The sequence below is a fragment of the Lipotes vexillifer genome, unplaced genomic scaffold (assembly GCF_000442215.2).
Source record: "Lipotes vexillifer unplaced genomic scaffold, Lipotes_vexillifer_v1.1 scaffold395, whole genome shotgun sequence".
Lineage (NCBI taxonomy): Eukaryota > Metazoa > Chordata > Mammalia > Artiodactyla > Lipotidae > Lipotes > Lipotes vexillifer.
The window spans coordinates 7,463,190-7,477,598 of record NW_006797390.1 but is presented as its reverse complement, the minus strand read 5'-3'; the positions used below and the strand labels follow the sequence as shown (position 1 = coordinate 7,477,598).

General features: G+C 37.0%; 1 protein-coding gene across 3 annotated transcripts in view; it reads right to left on the bottom strand.

The window, feature by feature from the left end:
• WNK1 (WNK lysine deficient protein kinase 1) overlaps nt 1-14,409 on the bottom strand; it is a 135,398-nt gene that overhangs the window by 40,595 nt on the left and 80,394 nt on the right. For all 3 annotated transcript variants that reach the window (XM_007469472.1, XM_007469473.1, XM_007469474.1), the window contains exons 5-8: nt 5,716-5,804; nt 3,591-3,810; nt 1,894-2,227; nt 932-1,119 (exon numbers count right to left, since the gene is read on the bottom strand). In XM_007469472.1, coding sequence (XP_007469534.1) covers nt 932-1,119; nt 1,894-2,227; nt 3,591-3,810; nt 5,716-5,804 — 831 coding nt within the window. The remainder of the gene's footprint in view (nt 1-931; nt 1,120-1,893; nt 2,228-3,590; nt 3,811-5,715; nt 5,805-14,409) is intronic.

The following is a 14,409-nucleotide window of genomic DNA, read 5'->3' as shown; positions in this document are numbered from 1 at the left end:
AAGAGTTCCACGAATTCAGATTAAAAGCTTTCTGAGAAAGAGGGACAATCTATCTGCCTAAAGATCTCACTAAACAAGGGCCCTACAGTGACCAGTAATTCTCAGTTCCTTCCTGAGGCAGAAAATGCATCTTATTCACCTCTGAAGACTTCACGGAGGGTCAACATAAGAAATAGGGTATTATCTAATGATCTATTTGAACATTCTCTATATGAGAAGCAAGAGTGGCTAATGTAAAACATGGGTAATAATGTGTGTGTATGTGTGTATGTATGTGTATATATGCATAGATATAAATGTATAAGATATTTCAGGATATAATTTCTATAAGTTGATGCTGAAAATAAATCAGTCATAAAACAGATACCAAAATAAAGGGAAAAAGCAAATGAACACATATACTGGGGAAGGAACTCGCGTCCAACACAGACTTTAAGGCAAGAACACACACAGCAACTGATGATTGAACACAGCGCTAAATTAAATGGTCATTCCTTCACTACAGAGTACTCACATGCAGCATTCTATCATGGCCTAAAGTCTTACCTGTGTTTTATACATTAAGACACCTTACAGAAAACACTCAGTAATTCTTTTAAGTAACTTCTGAAAAACTCTCCTTGCCCCCACCCCCAAACCACTTGTGTGCCCGTCTTACACTGCGTGGAACAGTTTCTACACTGAAGGGCGAAAGAGAGCATTATCTTTAACCAAACGCAGATCAGTTTAAATCTTGTAAACAGTGTCTTCACACATTAATGTAGGTATCCTCCCCTGCCTGAATGACTCCGATTATACTCTATGATAAATCTGCCTCCTTTGGTAATGCGCCATTTGTATTTTTTACTCTGGACTCACGCTGTTACTAATTTGGCAGAAGAGTCTGAACTGAACACATTATAGGCTTACACTCTCTTGCACGGCTACTCACCATACTTGAGGGTGGATATACCCCATGGGGCTGAGCCTGTGCTTGGACAACAGATGCTGTGTGCCCTGGGAGGGTGCCAGTGGAATGTGCCTGCTCATGCTGGGAACCATATGAAACTGTCTGTTGGCTGCTCACTCGAGACTCTGTGAAGACAGAAGATCCCTGACCACTGTCAACCGTCCCGTCAGCTGAAGGAGAAATAAATTGCCAAAAAACAAGACAAAGAGACAAATCATGAAAAGAAGGTTCACATTTTCCCCTCACAAACCCCTGATTTTAGGGTTAATTGGTTTTTTCTTTGCACAGACCTGAACTAAATAAAAAATAAATACTAATTTTACTAAGTAGATTTCCATGTTTAAATGAGGGATCCATACAGAAAAAAGTTCTGTCTTAAAAAAAAAAAAAAATTCCCTGACTATCGCAGTATTTTCCCACCTGAAGAACAAGGGGAATAAAACAGAATGTTATTAGTCAGCCTGAAGTTTGACAGCTTCCAAAGTCTTAACTGTGGAGACCAGTGGGTTCTTAGTATTAAGAAGGTAGTTCAAAATACTGATTAGCAGTCTCATTAGTTTCTAGTTTATACGTTATTCAGCTTTGCTAAAAAAGCTGAACCGGATTAGTGGGTTCAAAAATAAGCAGCTAAGATAAACTTGTTATTTTTCAGTACTAATTATATTTTAAGGAATTATAAAAAGTAGAGATCTACAAATTAGAACTTTCAAGATGTTGGAACCTGTAAAATTGTTTTATATCCTAATCCTATTTCCTCACTGTCCCATCCATACTCTTATTAGCTATGGACGTAAGAAAGGTAGATGGCAACCATTTCAAACTTCTTATTTACACATTAGATTTCTACTTCAAAACCAAGAGGTCAGTGCGAAATGATGACTGCGAAGATAAAAAGTCAACTAGGAGTATCTTTAGCAACCCTGCGCGCTTCCCCCAGGACTCACACAACACAGACACACCAGGTGGCTGGTGCTGCAGCTGTTGGTGCTGATCTGCCTCGGGCTCCTCCGGCTCTACTTGTGTGGAAACAGAAGCTGAAGTGGTAGAGGCCGCAGGTCCGCCAGTGCACGTCGAAGGGGGCTGCTGGGCTCCTGCCTGGGAAGCAGTGGACTGCTGCTCCCCCTGCTGTTTGAGGCTGCTCTCTTCCTGCTTTCTTTTTTCTTGCTCCTCCCGCACCAACTGACGCTGTTCTCGCTTTCTCTTAATTAATGACACTCTATCTTTGATGGCTTTTGCCATGGTCTTGTGATCACCTTCACAGACATACCCAGAGTCTACCTGAAGGATAAAAGGGTACATTAGGAAGCAACAGGATATCAAAAGAAAACAAACCAAACACAAAAAAGGTACTTTTGGGGAGAAAAGTAGAGAAGAGGGGGAAGAAAGAACTCTCTAAGGACTGGTCTTAACCAAACTGTGAAATTACTGGTCGGCATTACGCGCTTCGCCACCATATTCTGAGATACTCATGGGGTGGGTGTTATTATCTTTGTAGAAACTTATGGGGTACATGTAACCTTCACTAACTATAACAACAAAACAATGGGGAACCTAGACACCAAAGTTTTTATTTATTTATTTTTATTTTAAATTTTTATTTATTTAATTTATCTTGGTTGTACCAGGTCTTAGTTGCAGCATGGGTGCTCTTTAGTTGTGGCATGCATGTGGGATCTAGTTCCCTGACCAGGGATCGAACCCGAGTCCCCTGCATTGGAGGGCAGATTCTTAACCACTGCACCACCAGGGAAGTCCCAACATCAAAGTTTTTAAACCAAAAGGCTCATTCTATTATATTCACTCTATTTCCTGCTCACATGTAACCATCAATATTAATATTGACCTGTGTTGCTTTTACTTCCTTTCACTAGACAACCACTTAACCAGATAAGACAACTGTGGTAAATATATGAAGGTTAAAAATAAAAACCTCAAACAGTATAAAAACCTGACAATTAAAAATAAGTACCTCTTTCATACCTGACCCCTTCTCAGAGGTAAGCAGTACTGAATGGTTCTAACACATTCTAGCAGAGACAGTCTGTGAGTATCTTTGCACAGTAAATGGCTATTTAGGCACCATGGCAAGCCTAAGATGGGTGGAGTTTCCTTTTTGAACAGTGATCTTTTAGACATACTTCAAAAATGATTCACCAAGGGCTGCCTACTAATAATTGATCTTGAAAACTCCCTTTGAAGTAAAAACAATGTGTGAGATCTATTTATAGGGTTTATCCAGATGACTGATCAAAGGCTACTGTATCAGTATTTAGAAAACATACCTTGTCATTCTAGTTATACTAATTAGGAGTCAGTCAACCTTACAGACTTTCAAAATTACTTCAGAATGCTTTCTGGTTTGTTCTCTCTCTCTTTCTGTATGTCTGTCTGCCCGCCTGCCTGTCTGTCCGTCCATCCATCCTTATACGTATCTATGTCTATAAACATCTCCTAAAATACATGTATCTATGTCTGTACATGTCTCTTAAAATAAAAATAGCTTTTAGGGCCATTAATCAACACAATTTTATATCAGTGGAATATGCCATACACACTGCTTCATAAACTGCTTTTCTGCTCAACAGCATCAATGTATATAAGTCTACATCAATTTTTAAATGGCTGGTTAGTGTTAATTTACCATTTCTTGAGCAACCTCTTCTGGCACATCTCTCTCCAAGTCAAAGGAAAACTCAATAGCTTCATTGTCTTTGTATTTCCCCTTTAATTTCTTAATATCTTCAATACGTAGCCATAATTTAATGGCTATCTTTTCGCCATCATCTTCTTCTGCTAATTCTACCCGTACCCCTGTTTCCTCCTGGAAGAAGGCATGGTTCAAAAGGTCTTTGATAGAGTATCTTAAAAAGAGAGGGGAAAGAAACAAAAAACAAAATGCCATTAGATTTAAAAGATACTTTTCAAGTATGGCTGATGACTGTTATTGGAATAATGGAAACAGACTCTGCAAAAAGAAGAACAAGGGAAATGCTGTAACTCATTCTACATTGCTCCATTTGAACAGTGATTATAGTTTTATTCAAGCTACAGAGCATCAGAACAATCTCATTTATGAATAAGAGCTCAAAGTGATACTTTTAAAATCTTATGATCTAATCTCATCTTAGTTAATGGTGTACTAATAATAGCGAGTAATACATAGAATACCATAGCTTCAAAATATCACATAATCATTTACATAGTGCTTATAGTTAACAAAAAATCTCGTATGCATGATCTCATCTGATCCTTGACCAACACCCAATGAAATATCATTTCCTGATTATTAGAAAATGGATCCTCAGAGAGACTGACAATCTTGCTCACAGTTATAAAAGTCATAAATGGTGGAATCAAAACTCGAAAACCTTTTTATTTCTAGTACATTACCTTCTACTACAGCAACCTTTATTTACTCCAATATATCCTCTCAATTCTTTGTTCAACACCTTGTGTAGTAGGCAAGCAGAAGTCTGACTGTGGAACAATTTTCTCTAGATAAATGGTCTCAAAATACCAGTAATCTAGTAAACTGTTCCATCCAGTAAAGAAACAAGAGTAACACAAGAGTCTAAGACTGGAGACAAATATTCCTTTATTTATAGTTTTTAAAAAAAGTTCTTAAAGAGATTAAAGACTCTCCTTTTTAATCAGTGTATATGAAAATAGAAACCCAACTAAATTTCTACTAAAAAGCCTTAAAGATCATGATGTTAAGTTCTTCCAAATAACATAGTTGTGGAAAGAATATGAGACTGGAGAAGTGAAGATATGGAATTCTTTAATTTGGTTGATGTACCTGATCACTCGCATTCTTCAGGAGGTAGGTTATGCTCAATTTACAATGTCTATCTGCACTACCTGGTCTACTTTTTCTTCTTTGGAGGGTGAGGGGGGATGGTGAAAGTAGACTATTTTGCAAAAACAGACACTGGACCTTTGCCATGCCTAACGGGTGATGAATCAGCTATATGGCAGATCAGATACTTGCCCCTCCTCTGAGAAGAGTCCTCTGCAAGCATAAATGACTAAGCCAGATCTCCTCCCAAGCTCTGGGTGAAGTCGTCTCCTTTAACTCAAAGGAATTTTGACATTTTGCTCTTCTTCAGTTCTGGCATAGTAACAGCAAATCAAGACTTGCACAGCTGAGTTGATTTTAAAGAGCCAATATTTTATTTCATCTTTTAGAATTCAATGGGTAGAGGACTAAGGAACAGATCTGCTGCGTTAAGGACAGAACCCTACTGAGTTTTACAAATCATGTTGATGCTGTAAGTAGTTCTTACTGAATGCAGCAGCTATGTTTAAGGTGGTTTTGGTTTAATTAAACTCTATCAAACCACATTCTTACAACATTTCAGTATACCAAATGTGAATACTACCTTCAATGGACAGAACTCTACTTTTAAAGATATTACAAGACAGGGCTTCCCTGGTGGCGCAGTGGTTGAGAGTCTGCCTGCCGATGCAGTGGACACGGGTTCGTGCCCCGGTCCGGGAAGATCCCACGTGCCGCGGAGCGGCTGGGCCCGTGAGCCATGGCCGCTGAGCCTGCGCGTCTGGAGCCCGTGCTCCGCAACGGGAGAGGCCACGACAGAGACAGGCCCGCATACCGCAAAAAAAAAAAAAAGATATTACAAGACATAAACAGAGAAACTAATCACAAGTAAAGTATTAAATACACCTTAGACTGAGTGTTCTATCGAGAGCCTATTACACTTGAAGTTTTTGTTTAAGCAATACCCAGATCAAAAGAGGCAACTTACCTTTCATCTTTGTTTTGCCGTATGCATCCTTCAATAATTTCCTTCACTTCAGGAATTGCTACTTTGTCAAAACTGGCTGGCTTCACCCCCTGAAAATCATAAAAATAGCAACAGAAACAGGTTAACGAAGACAGAGGCTTTGAACTTTATTTTTACTTGCCTCTTAAGGTTCTACTAGATTCCTTCTTACCATCCTGGCTTTTTTCTGATTTGCCTGCAGGATCTAGTCCATGCAGGATCAGAGCTCGGAAGTGGCAATTTAGCCCCTACGAGATAACAACAGGGAATAGTTAAGGTAGTGGAGTCACTCACTTCCATGGCTTCATACGGCTAGCGAAAAATTTAGGCTGTTGTTAACATCTTTTGCTGTGTTTCAGGTAATGGAAGTTACTGGCTAAAAAGAAGGCCAAATGTTCTAATTGGTTAGAAGATCTTCTGTTCAACCTCGTTCCCTAACACATTAATCAACATAACATTTATGGGCATGAATTCGCATGCTCAGTTTGGCAAGTATTCTATTATTATAGTGGTATACCTTAACAACCTCAACCAGAAGTTAAGACTTTGGGTTGGTTTGGCATAACTGGATAACTGGATAACTGAAGAGCAAACTGTCTTGTACATATGAAACATAAAATCACAAGTGATACACCAGACCCATATGAAAGACAAGCTCTCCAATTAATCTCTGAAGAAAATTCAATACTAAACAGTATCACAGTAGTATTTCAGAATCTTCACAAAGTGTAAATTTTTTTGCAAATAAAATTTCAGTGGTGTGTGGAAAATATATATAAGAAAGACGAATAACAAACTACTCCTGTCTGAGAGGTGGTATGGAGAAAAACATCTCATTATCTATTCTTGCCTCATCTAAGTAACCACATGGATTGATTTGAAGTAGCAACACCGAGATACTGCGCAAGTGGCACTGTAAGTCTATAACCACATAACACACAGGGAGTAGGAAACGGGAGACAGGACTAGAAAAGTTAGAATATACTATAAATTATAACCAGCTACTGTCTCAGTGATGATATATATTAGAATTAGTGATATAATTTGATAAATCATAGAAATGTGTGTAATCTCTCACAGATTGAAATGAAATATATCAAATGGTTAGCTCTAAAGTCTTTAAATACTAGAGTTGTGGTGAGATAATTCTCATCAATTACTCACTACATTATTCAAAAGTCCTAAAGATAAATAAATAAATTAATTAATTAATTTAAAAAGCGGAAGGGACTTCCCTGGTGGCGCAGTGGTTAAGAATCCGCCTGCCAATGCAGGGGACACGGGTTCGAGCCCTGGTCCGGGAAGATCCCACATGCTGCGGAGCAACTAAGCCCATGTACCACAACTACTGAGCCTGCGCTCTAGAGCCCGCGAGCCACAACTACAGAGCCTGCACGCCTACAGCCCGTGCTCTGCAACAAGAGAAGCCACCACAATGAGAAGCCCACGCACTGCAACAAAGAGTAGCCCCCGCTCACCACAACTAGAGAAAGCCTGCACACAGCAACAAAGACCCAACACAGCCAAAAATAAATAATCAATTAATCAATCAATTTTGTTTTAAAAAGTCCTGATTTGGAGGAGTCTCCCTCTAGGGCTAACTTTCCACGACACGAAACTGTCTAATTAGGCTGTCCCTAAAGTTAAAAATCCATGTATTTAAAATGTTTGTTTCTAAGTAATGACTACAAAGGTAAGTATTTGTATTTTCCTCTATCTTTTTATTTTTCAAGGCCAGCTAAGTTTTCCAACTAGTCTTTGTCTTCACATAATCATTCTAATGAAAACAAAAAATAATGCTGCTGAAGCAAAAGAATGCTTTAACTGAGCAAGCTGGTATGGTATTTCAAATTAAAGCTAAAGAAAACAGGAACTGTTTTAAGGAAAAAAAGGATGATACTCACTAAAAGTTCTCTGGTAGTAGAAACACTGGGGATTTTGTTTTTCTACAATAAACATGTAAAAGTGTATAAAAGCAAACTTTTAAGATGCTACTTATAAGTATAATGGGAAAAACAATCTAGAATACCATACATTAAGTTCTTAGAACATTCACTATTGGCAGGAAATTATCTGAAGGACTGTTCTTTGCTAAAATTGGACATTAATACACAGTTGGCCTTTGCATGTAAAGACATTCCATATGTTACAGGGAAGTAATTAAAAGAGGATACAGACTATGGCTAGAGAAAACGTTCCTACTTCCATAAACACATACACTTTAGAGGAATGTAGTTTTAGCCTTCTGGCAATAAAACTCTACATACTGAGTTAATAAATCACACCTATACTGACTATATTAAAAGACTCTTCTGTTTCAATTTAGCATAGGCATATTGGAAAGATCAAAGGATGTAACAGAAGACTTGAAATCACTGTGAACTGGACAAGCAGAAGCAGCTCTGAGCTTCAGAGTCCCTCTCTAGCAAATGGGGATAATACCTGTCCAACTATATTAATGGGAACTAGAATCATACGTGATTATCTAGGTTGACATCTCTTTGAATCATTAAGTTTGCTGACCTAAGGCACACCTCTGACTTCAAAGGCCATCACCAAAGATAATAAAGTTTACAGTTAAAAGGAAGCAAAGGGTTCTCTTCGAAAAATAATCACCAAGATCCACAGTGAACCTGCTTTCATCCTTGGTTATCCTTAAAAATAACCCTCTTGTTAATCCTACCTATGCAGACATACATACATTCATGACTTTACAAACAGGAATTCCTATTTGCAAGTAGAAATGCTAGTTGAACAAATGAGATATAAGGTCATAATGACAAAACCAGCAACTACGCATCATATAACATGTTGACTCTGCTAGGTTAAGCTGCTTTCTCAACGTATAGCCAAGATTTAGGTACAGAAAATTCCATACCAATGCTACACAACATATTCAGATGCCACTGCTGCCTTAAAAAATGTTGCAGGTGCCAAGACAGCCAATAAAACGGAGACAGTCCAGCAGCTGGTATTAAAACATTACCCACTGAGATAATGAAAAAGACAAGAAGAAATCTCAGCAACCATCAAGAAACCAGAATTATCAAAATATCTAACAGAAGTATTCTGAATCATTTGCAAAGAAGCAAGAATATCTAGGGATTATATCCTAAAAATGACAAAAAAAAAAAAAAAAAAAAAAAAAAAAAGTAACAATGAGCATGAAATGTCAATGACCCTGAAAGTGACCTACAGAAAATGCATCTGGGACACATGATGGAAAGCTGCTTAAAATAAACAAGCACAGGTTTCAATACACAGCACTCATCATACTTAGAGGCTTCTTGTTCTTAAGAGATAAGAGAACTCTAATATGTATAAAATGGATAATTAATAAGAACCTGCTGTATAAAAAAATAAAATAAAATTCAAAAATTAAGAGAGATAAGAGAACTCTATTTTTTATAATTGATGATTTTTTAAAATTAAAAAGTTGGTTTAAGATTATTCTAAAACACGATTTAAGCACCAGACAGAACAAAATAATGATGAGAAAATGTTTTAATGATAATATTTCATCTTTTTTCCTTTTAATTTATGTATTTCAACAAAGATAATCAACTTAGAGTCTGAAAATCCTTCAAATGTCACCTCTTTTCTATACTGTCTGATTTAGCCCCAGAGAGTCCTGTTCTGACCAGCAGAAGCCAAGTTTTGCTCACCTATTCTGAATGAGGTTCAAAAATACAAAACAGAAAAGTGCTAAGGCAGATAAATTGGGCTAATGTTTTACATATAAGAAAAATTAAGTTAGTTAAAGACACGCACCCTGTCACTCCATCCTTCCAGAGCTAGCAACCTGCCAGCTCTAGAAATATTCTTCCTTACTGTTGTAATTCACAGGATCTCTCTCTAGGCAGCAGTGCCATATTATGTTTTTTGACATGGGACAGTAACATGTTTCTCTGCATTAAACAAAAGTACTTCTTGAACAGCTAACGTACATTCATTTAAGACACTTTTGCGATTATATAAAGTTACATATTCTCTTAAAAAAACAAAGGTGACTCTTGTGCAGGCTTAAATGGAGTACAAAAAGAAAACAATAACAACAATCGGACTCTCCAAGGGCACACCGAGAGTTGATATTTTTTTAAAAAAAGAGTTGATAAAAATGTTTATAAAATATGTTGCTTTATTTAAACTAAGAAAAATCCCAAACACATACATGCATCTTACAGACTAAGTTTTTCTGTCAATTCTATATACTTATAGTTTGCAACTTATCTGCTGGAATAATAAAAGTGAGTCATAATAAAAATATAAGTGAGTCATAATATAGTATTCTCTGGTTCAATCTTCTAGCTCTTAAAGAGTGTCAGCACTTGCTTCTTAAAAACTTACGTTTCAAATGTGTTAAGGTAACATTTTCCTTTTCATAAGAGCAAAACTTTTCCTAACCATTCAGAATTGAGAAAAGTCTCCTTCCTCCTCATACAAAATGTTGTGTAAGTTAACTAAACTACAAAACTAACTTATTTTAAAAAAGCATTCTGAACTAAACACTCTCAATACTTTAACTGAAACTTTCCACACATATCATCAAATGGCTACAACATACCTTTTGTATACACTGGAAATTCTTACCCACCTCATTTACACAATCCTTTTGAGGACAGCAGCAGCAATGAGAATTTACGATGACAAACACTGAGCAAAAATCTCTCTTTGTAAAATCCATCAGAAAAGGCAAAATAGACTTGTTATAGTTAGAGGAAAATGAGGGGGGAAATATATAAGACGTAAATTAACAGAGTAACTTAGCCCACAGCATAAGCAAGGCAGACATCAAAATCAGGCTGAAGTTTCGTTCCTTGTTTAACACCAGCCATGCTTCCCCAACTCTCAGACATAAGTTTCCTCTGAGCCAACAATGTACTTATTCTAGATCGGCCCTTTAAACAAAACTACATGCCAAACAGCAAGGAAACTTAGTCTGCTACTCCTCCTCCTGCTTCTCCTCCAACAGCAGCAGATCCCTAAACAAGCAAAATAAGATTTTTTCACTTGCTCGAAGCTCCACCCATTATGTCCACAGGTTCTGCCTCCTTGACATCAAAACCTACACCAGAAATCTGTTTATCTAAACACCCCCTTCCCCTTAATCATGTTGAAACTATGCTTTAAAAGAAAATGGGGAACGAATTCAATGACCAAAATGTAAACTAAGAATATATAGCCAAAAGAACACTGGACAAGGAAATCCCAATACTGGGAATGAGTTCCTAGTTCAACCTCTCATGCACCAAGTTTGTGTGACCTGGGACATATTCCTTAAACTCACTTGAAAAGTGAGCATAACAATTCTTGTTAACCTAATTTTAAAAGTGGTGACATTAAGGTAAACTGCCTTACCACTGTCTCATGGTACATTAAAAAAAAATTAAGTAGCTGTGAACAGCTTCTTACCACCCAGAAGTGGTAAGAATTGATCCTTCTCCATTCCCTCCTATTATTAAAAGCCTCAGTATGAAGATCTACCTAAAGACATTTCTATTTGCCAGGAAGATCTCATGGAGCCAAATGACTACTACTTTGATTTTAGTGATTAAGGAAAGGTTTTTCTTCATGCCATTAACAAAGATGGTAGAAAAAGCACTGTTCATTGCAATATTATAATGGATAACATAACAAAGTGCTATCCCTTGTAATTTGGTAAGCCTGAATCCCCATCAAGACAGTGGGTACTAAGGCTTTAATTACTCAGTAACAGGAGGATAAGGGCTTAGAAGTTATTTGGTAGGATTATTTCTACTCTAAAGGCTAGAAATGACTATTATTTCTAACAAGCTGTCTCAAAGTAGTTGCCACAGATCTCTTGCTCAACACAATTTGTCACTACAAAGTACACCAAGTAGGCAGTGTAGGATGCCAGCTATCGCTCATAAATACAGCAAAATGCGGTCCACCAATGCCTCTGACTTAAGTGTCTGACCAAAGCTGCTTAGGACTATGCTAAGCTAAATGAAAACAGAAGAGCCAGAAAACGGGCACCACGCTCCCTGCTTGAGAGGTCCATCAGACATAAACACGTGAGTAGGTTTTTAAACTTTACTGTGCAACAAACAAAACCAAAAACGAGGTAGCTTTTTTTGGACAATGGTATAATGTAGGCACAAATATCTAGATCTATGAAGACGAGCCTTTTTTTATATATCAAAATAAAAGTTTTCAATGTATACAATAAAAATACCATTCGCATACATGTTAACAGCTTATATGTCTAAACTCCACTTCTTCCTTCTCTTCAAGTCAGTGCCTTTCTCTGGATTTCCTCCATTTCTTTCAATGGTATCATTATTTCCAGAACAGAAACCTTAGTCTTCTTGGATGCTTCTTCTCCCACAATATTTAAGTACTATTATTCTCTAGGAGCTTTTTAAACAATGAGAAATGTTTAAAACAGCTCGTATATAGTTCTGCTGCCAGTACTCCTACTGCCCCTCCAAAAGCCAAAGATCTCTGGTTGGACAAAATGAGATTTTTACTGGCTTGTTACTTCTCAAAATCATTGCTTCTTCTGCATAACAACTGTGACCACCAAAATCCAGATTATCAACACCTCACCTCTTTAAACTTAGACCAATTTAAGATGGGTCTCACTGTTTCTATTCTCTCCAATTTGTATTTTACATTGTGGCCAGCTCAATCATCTGGCTTCATCTAATCATCTGACATTTAACCATTTCCAATCATCTGACGACATTTAACTCACAACACATTACTCAAATATGGTTAACAGTTCTCCACACCTACAAGATGACCACAGATCTAGAAAGAATCTGAGTTAGAGTCCCAACTTGTTCAAATGAGAAAACTGTAGATCAAAGAGATTAATGCCATGTCAAAGATGGAATTAATTCATTAATTCACTGGCATCTACGAGGTGTCATGTCCAGTCTAGTCTAGTATGTATAAGACACCTACTAGATATACTGCATTACCTTCAGCAATACAACAGATAGAATACAACAGATAGAGCCTATATTCTAGTGGGTAAGGGCCTAGTCAATGGTAAAGCAAAAACCAGAATCCAGATTCAACAATGTCTAGTTCAGTGTTACTTCTAGCCCACATTATAGTGCTTTTAATTTCCTTAATCTGGGGTGAAAAGCCCTCACAAGTCAACTTCTACCTACTTCTCTGCTCCTATCCCCCCCAAATAAGTCCAGCCAAATTAGTTACTTTTTCACTGAATACTTATTGCACATTTTCACAAGAATATTCTTTCTACTGCCCCCTTTTTCAGTCAACTGAGTCCTACCCTTCTTTCAAGGTATACCTCAAATCACACATAGAGAGAAGGCGGCAACTACAAAGTATCTGTATGAATCTTCTGGCATATAAATTATTTACAAGATACCAAGAAACTCAATACTATTATAATTTACTTAAGCACAGTAGAAACCATCTCTCTATATCCTATCAGTTTTTATTCTGTAGTCTAATGCTGTGTGAATTATAGATCAACATTCAGCTGGGATAAGTAAAACTAGCTTTTCTGTGAAATTCTGAAATAGGGATTTCACAATTGTTTTTTAGAACCAAAAATGTTGGGAATGATACCCAACTGTTTGGTTTAAGATTAATGGTCTGATTAAGACCCTTTAATATTAATCAAATCACAGGACAGTAATAGAATGACTTTGAAAATCATCCAAAATGTTCCTAAGATGCACCCTATGATACACCAAGTTTTCTCTTATGTGTATAATTTAAATTTAATGGATGGAAATAGGAATAAAATTTATAAAGGAATCATTTCAGCTAATTCCAGTGGATTTAGATCTCTGGGATATCACACACACAAAAAAAATCCAACTGCTAAAGAAAAAAATACAAAGTTTTCCCCAACTTTTCAAACCCTATCTATAATTAGGAATCAGCTTCACTTGTTTCTGTAAAAAAGTAGGGTGAAATGCAATCTGTTATATAAAAGCCAAAAGGAATTTCACCCCAACTGCTTTGATTCTGTTATTCCCAGACAGAATGTTCAAACCTTGCAATCCAAAGGCTAATGGAATCAGTGACAAAGTCAAATTACACAAACAAAGTAATTAAAAATCCCCATTATTTCTAACTTGGTTGTTATGAGGCTGGATTCAGCCAGATTCTTACTGGTATGAACCATTAGTTTACAGGAATTTGAACATACCTTATGATCCCATTGGAAAACAAGCCTCTTCAAACTCCCTACCAAATCCAACTAGCTCTATCCAAGGAAATTAGCTGACCTCATGACTCCCCAAGGCTCATTACTCTCTGGATACATGAAAGCTTGTGTACTGCTCCAATCTCAAATGCACTATCCTCCATATAAAAAACTGATGCCACTGCTTACCGTAGTTTCTATTCTTTTAATAGCAGACAAAAATTGTGCTAAGTACATTACTACTCTTATTTGGATCTTTTCATTGCCAATGGCAGAAAACTTCACGATAAGTTTTTCTCTTTTGAACAGGGATCATGAACCCTGTTAAACAGGGGCTCAAACCTGTGACACCAATCTTAGATTTATGCTACCCATGTACCCTAAATTTTTTTCCCCTTGAAATCAGGGAAAAAAGTTTACAAAACAGAAACAGGAAAAGGAAAACATTTTAAGGTTTGTGTTAGTGTTATGTTAGAGATGCTTGATTTCTGACCCTACTATTAGTATTTCTCCTTCATGTC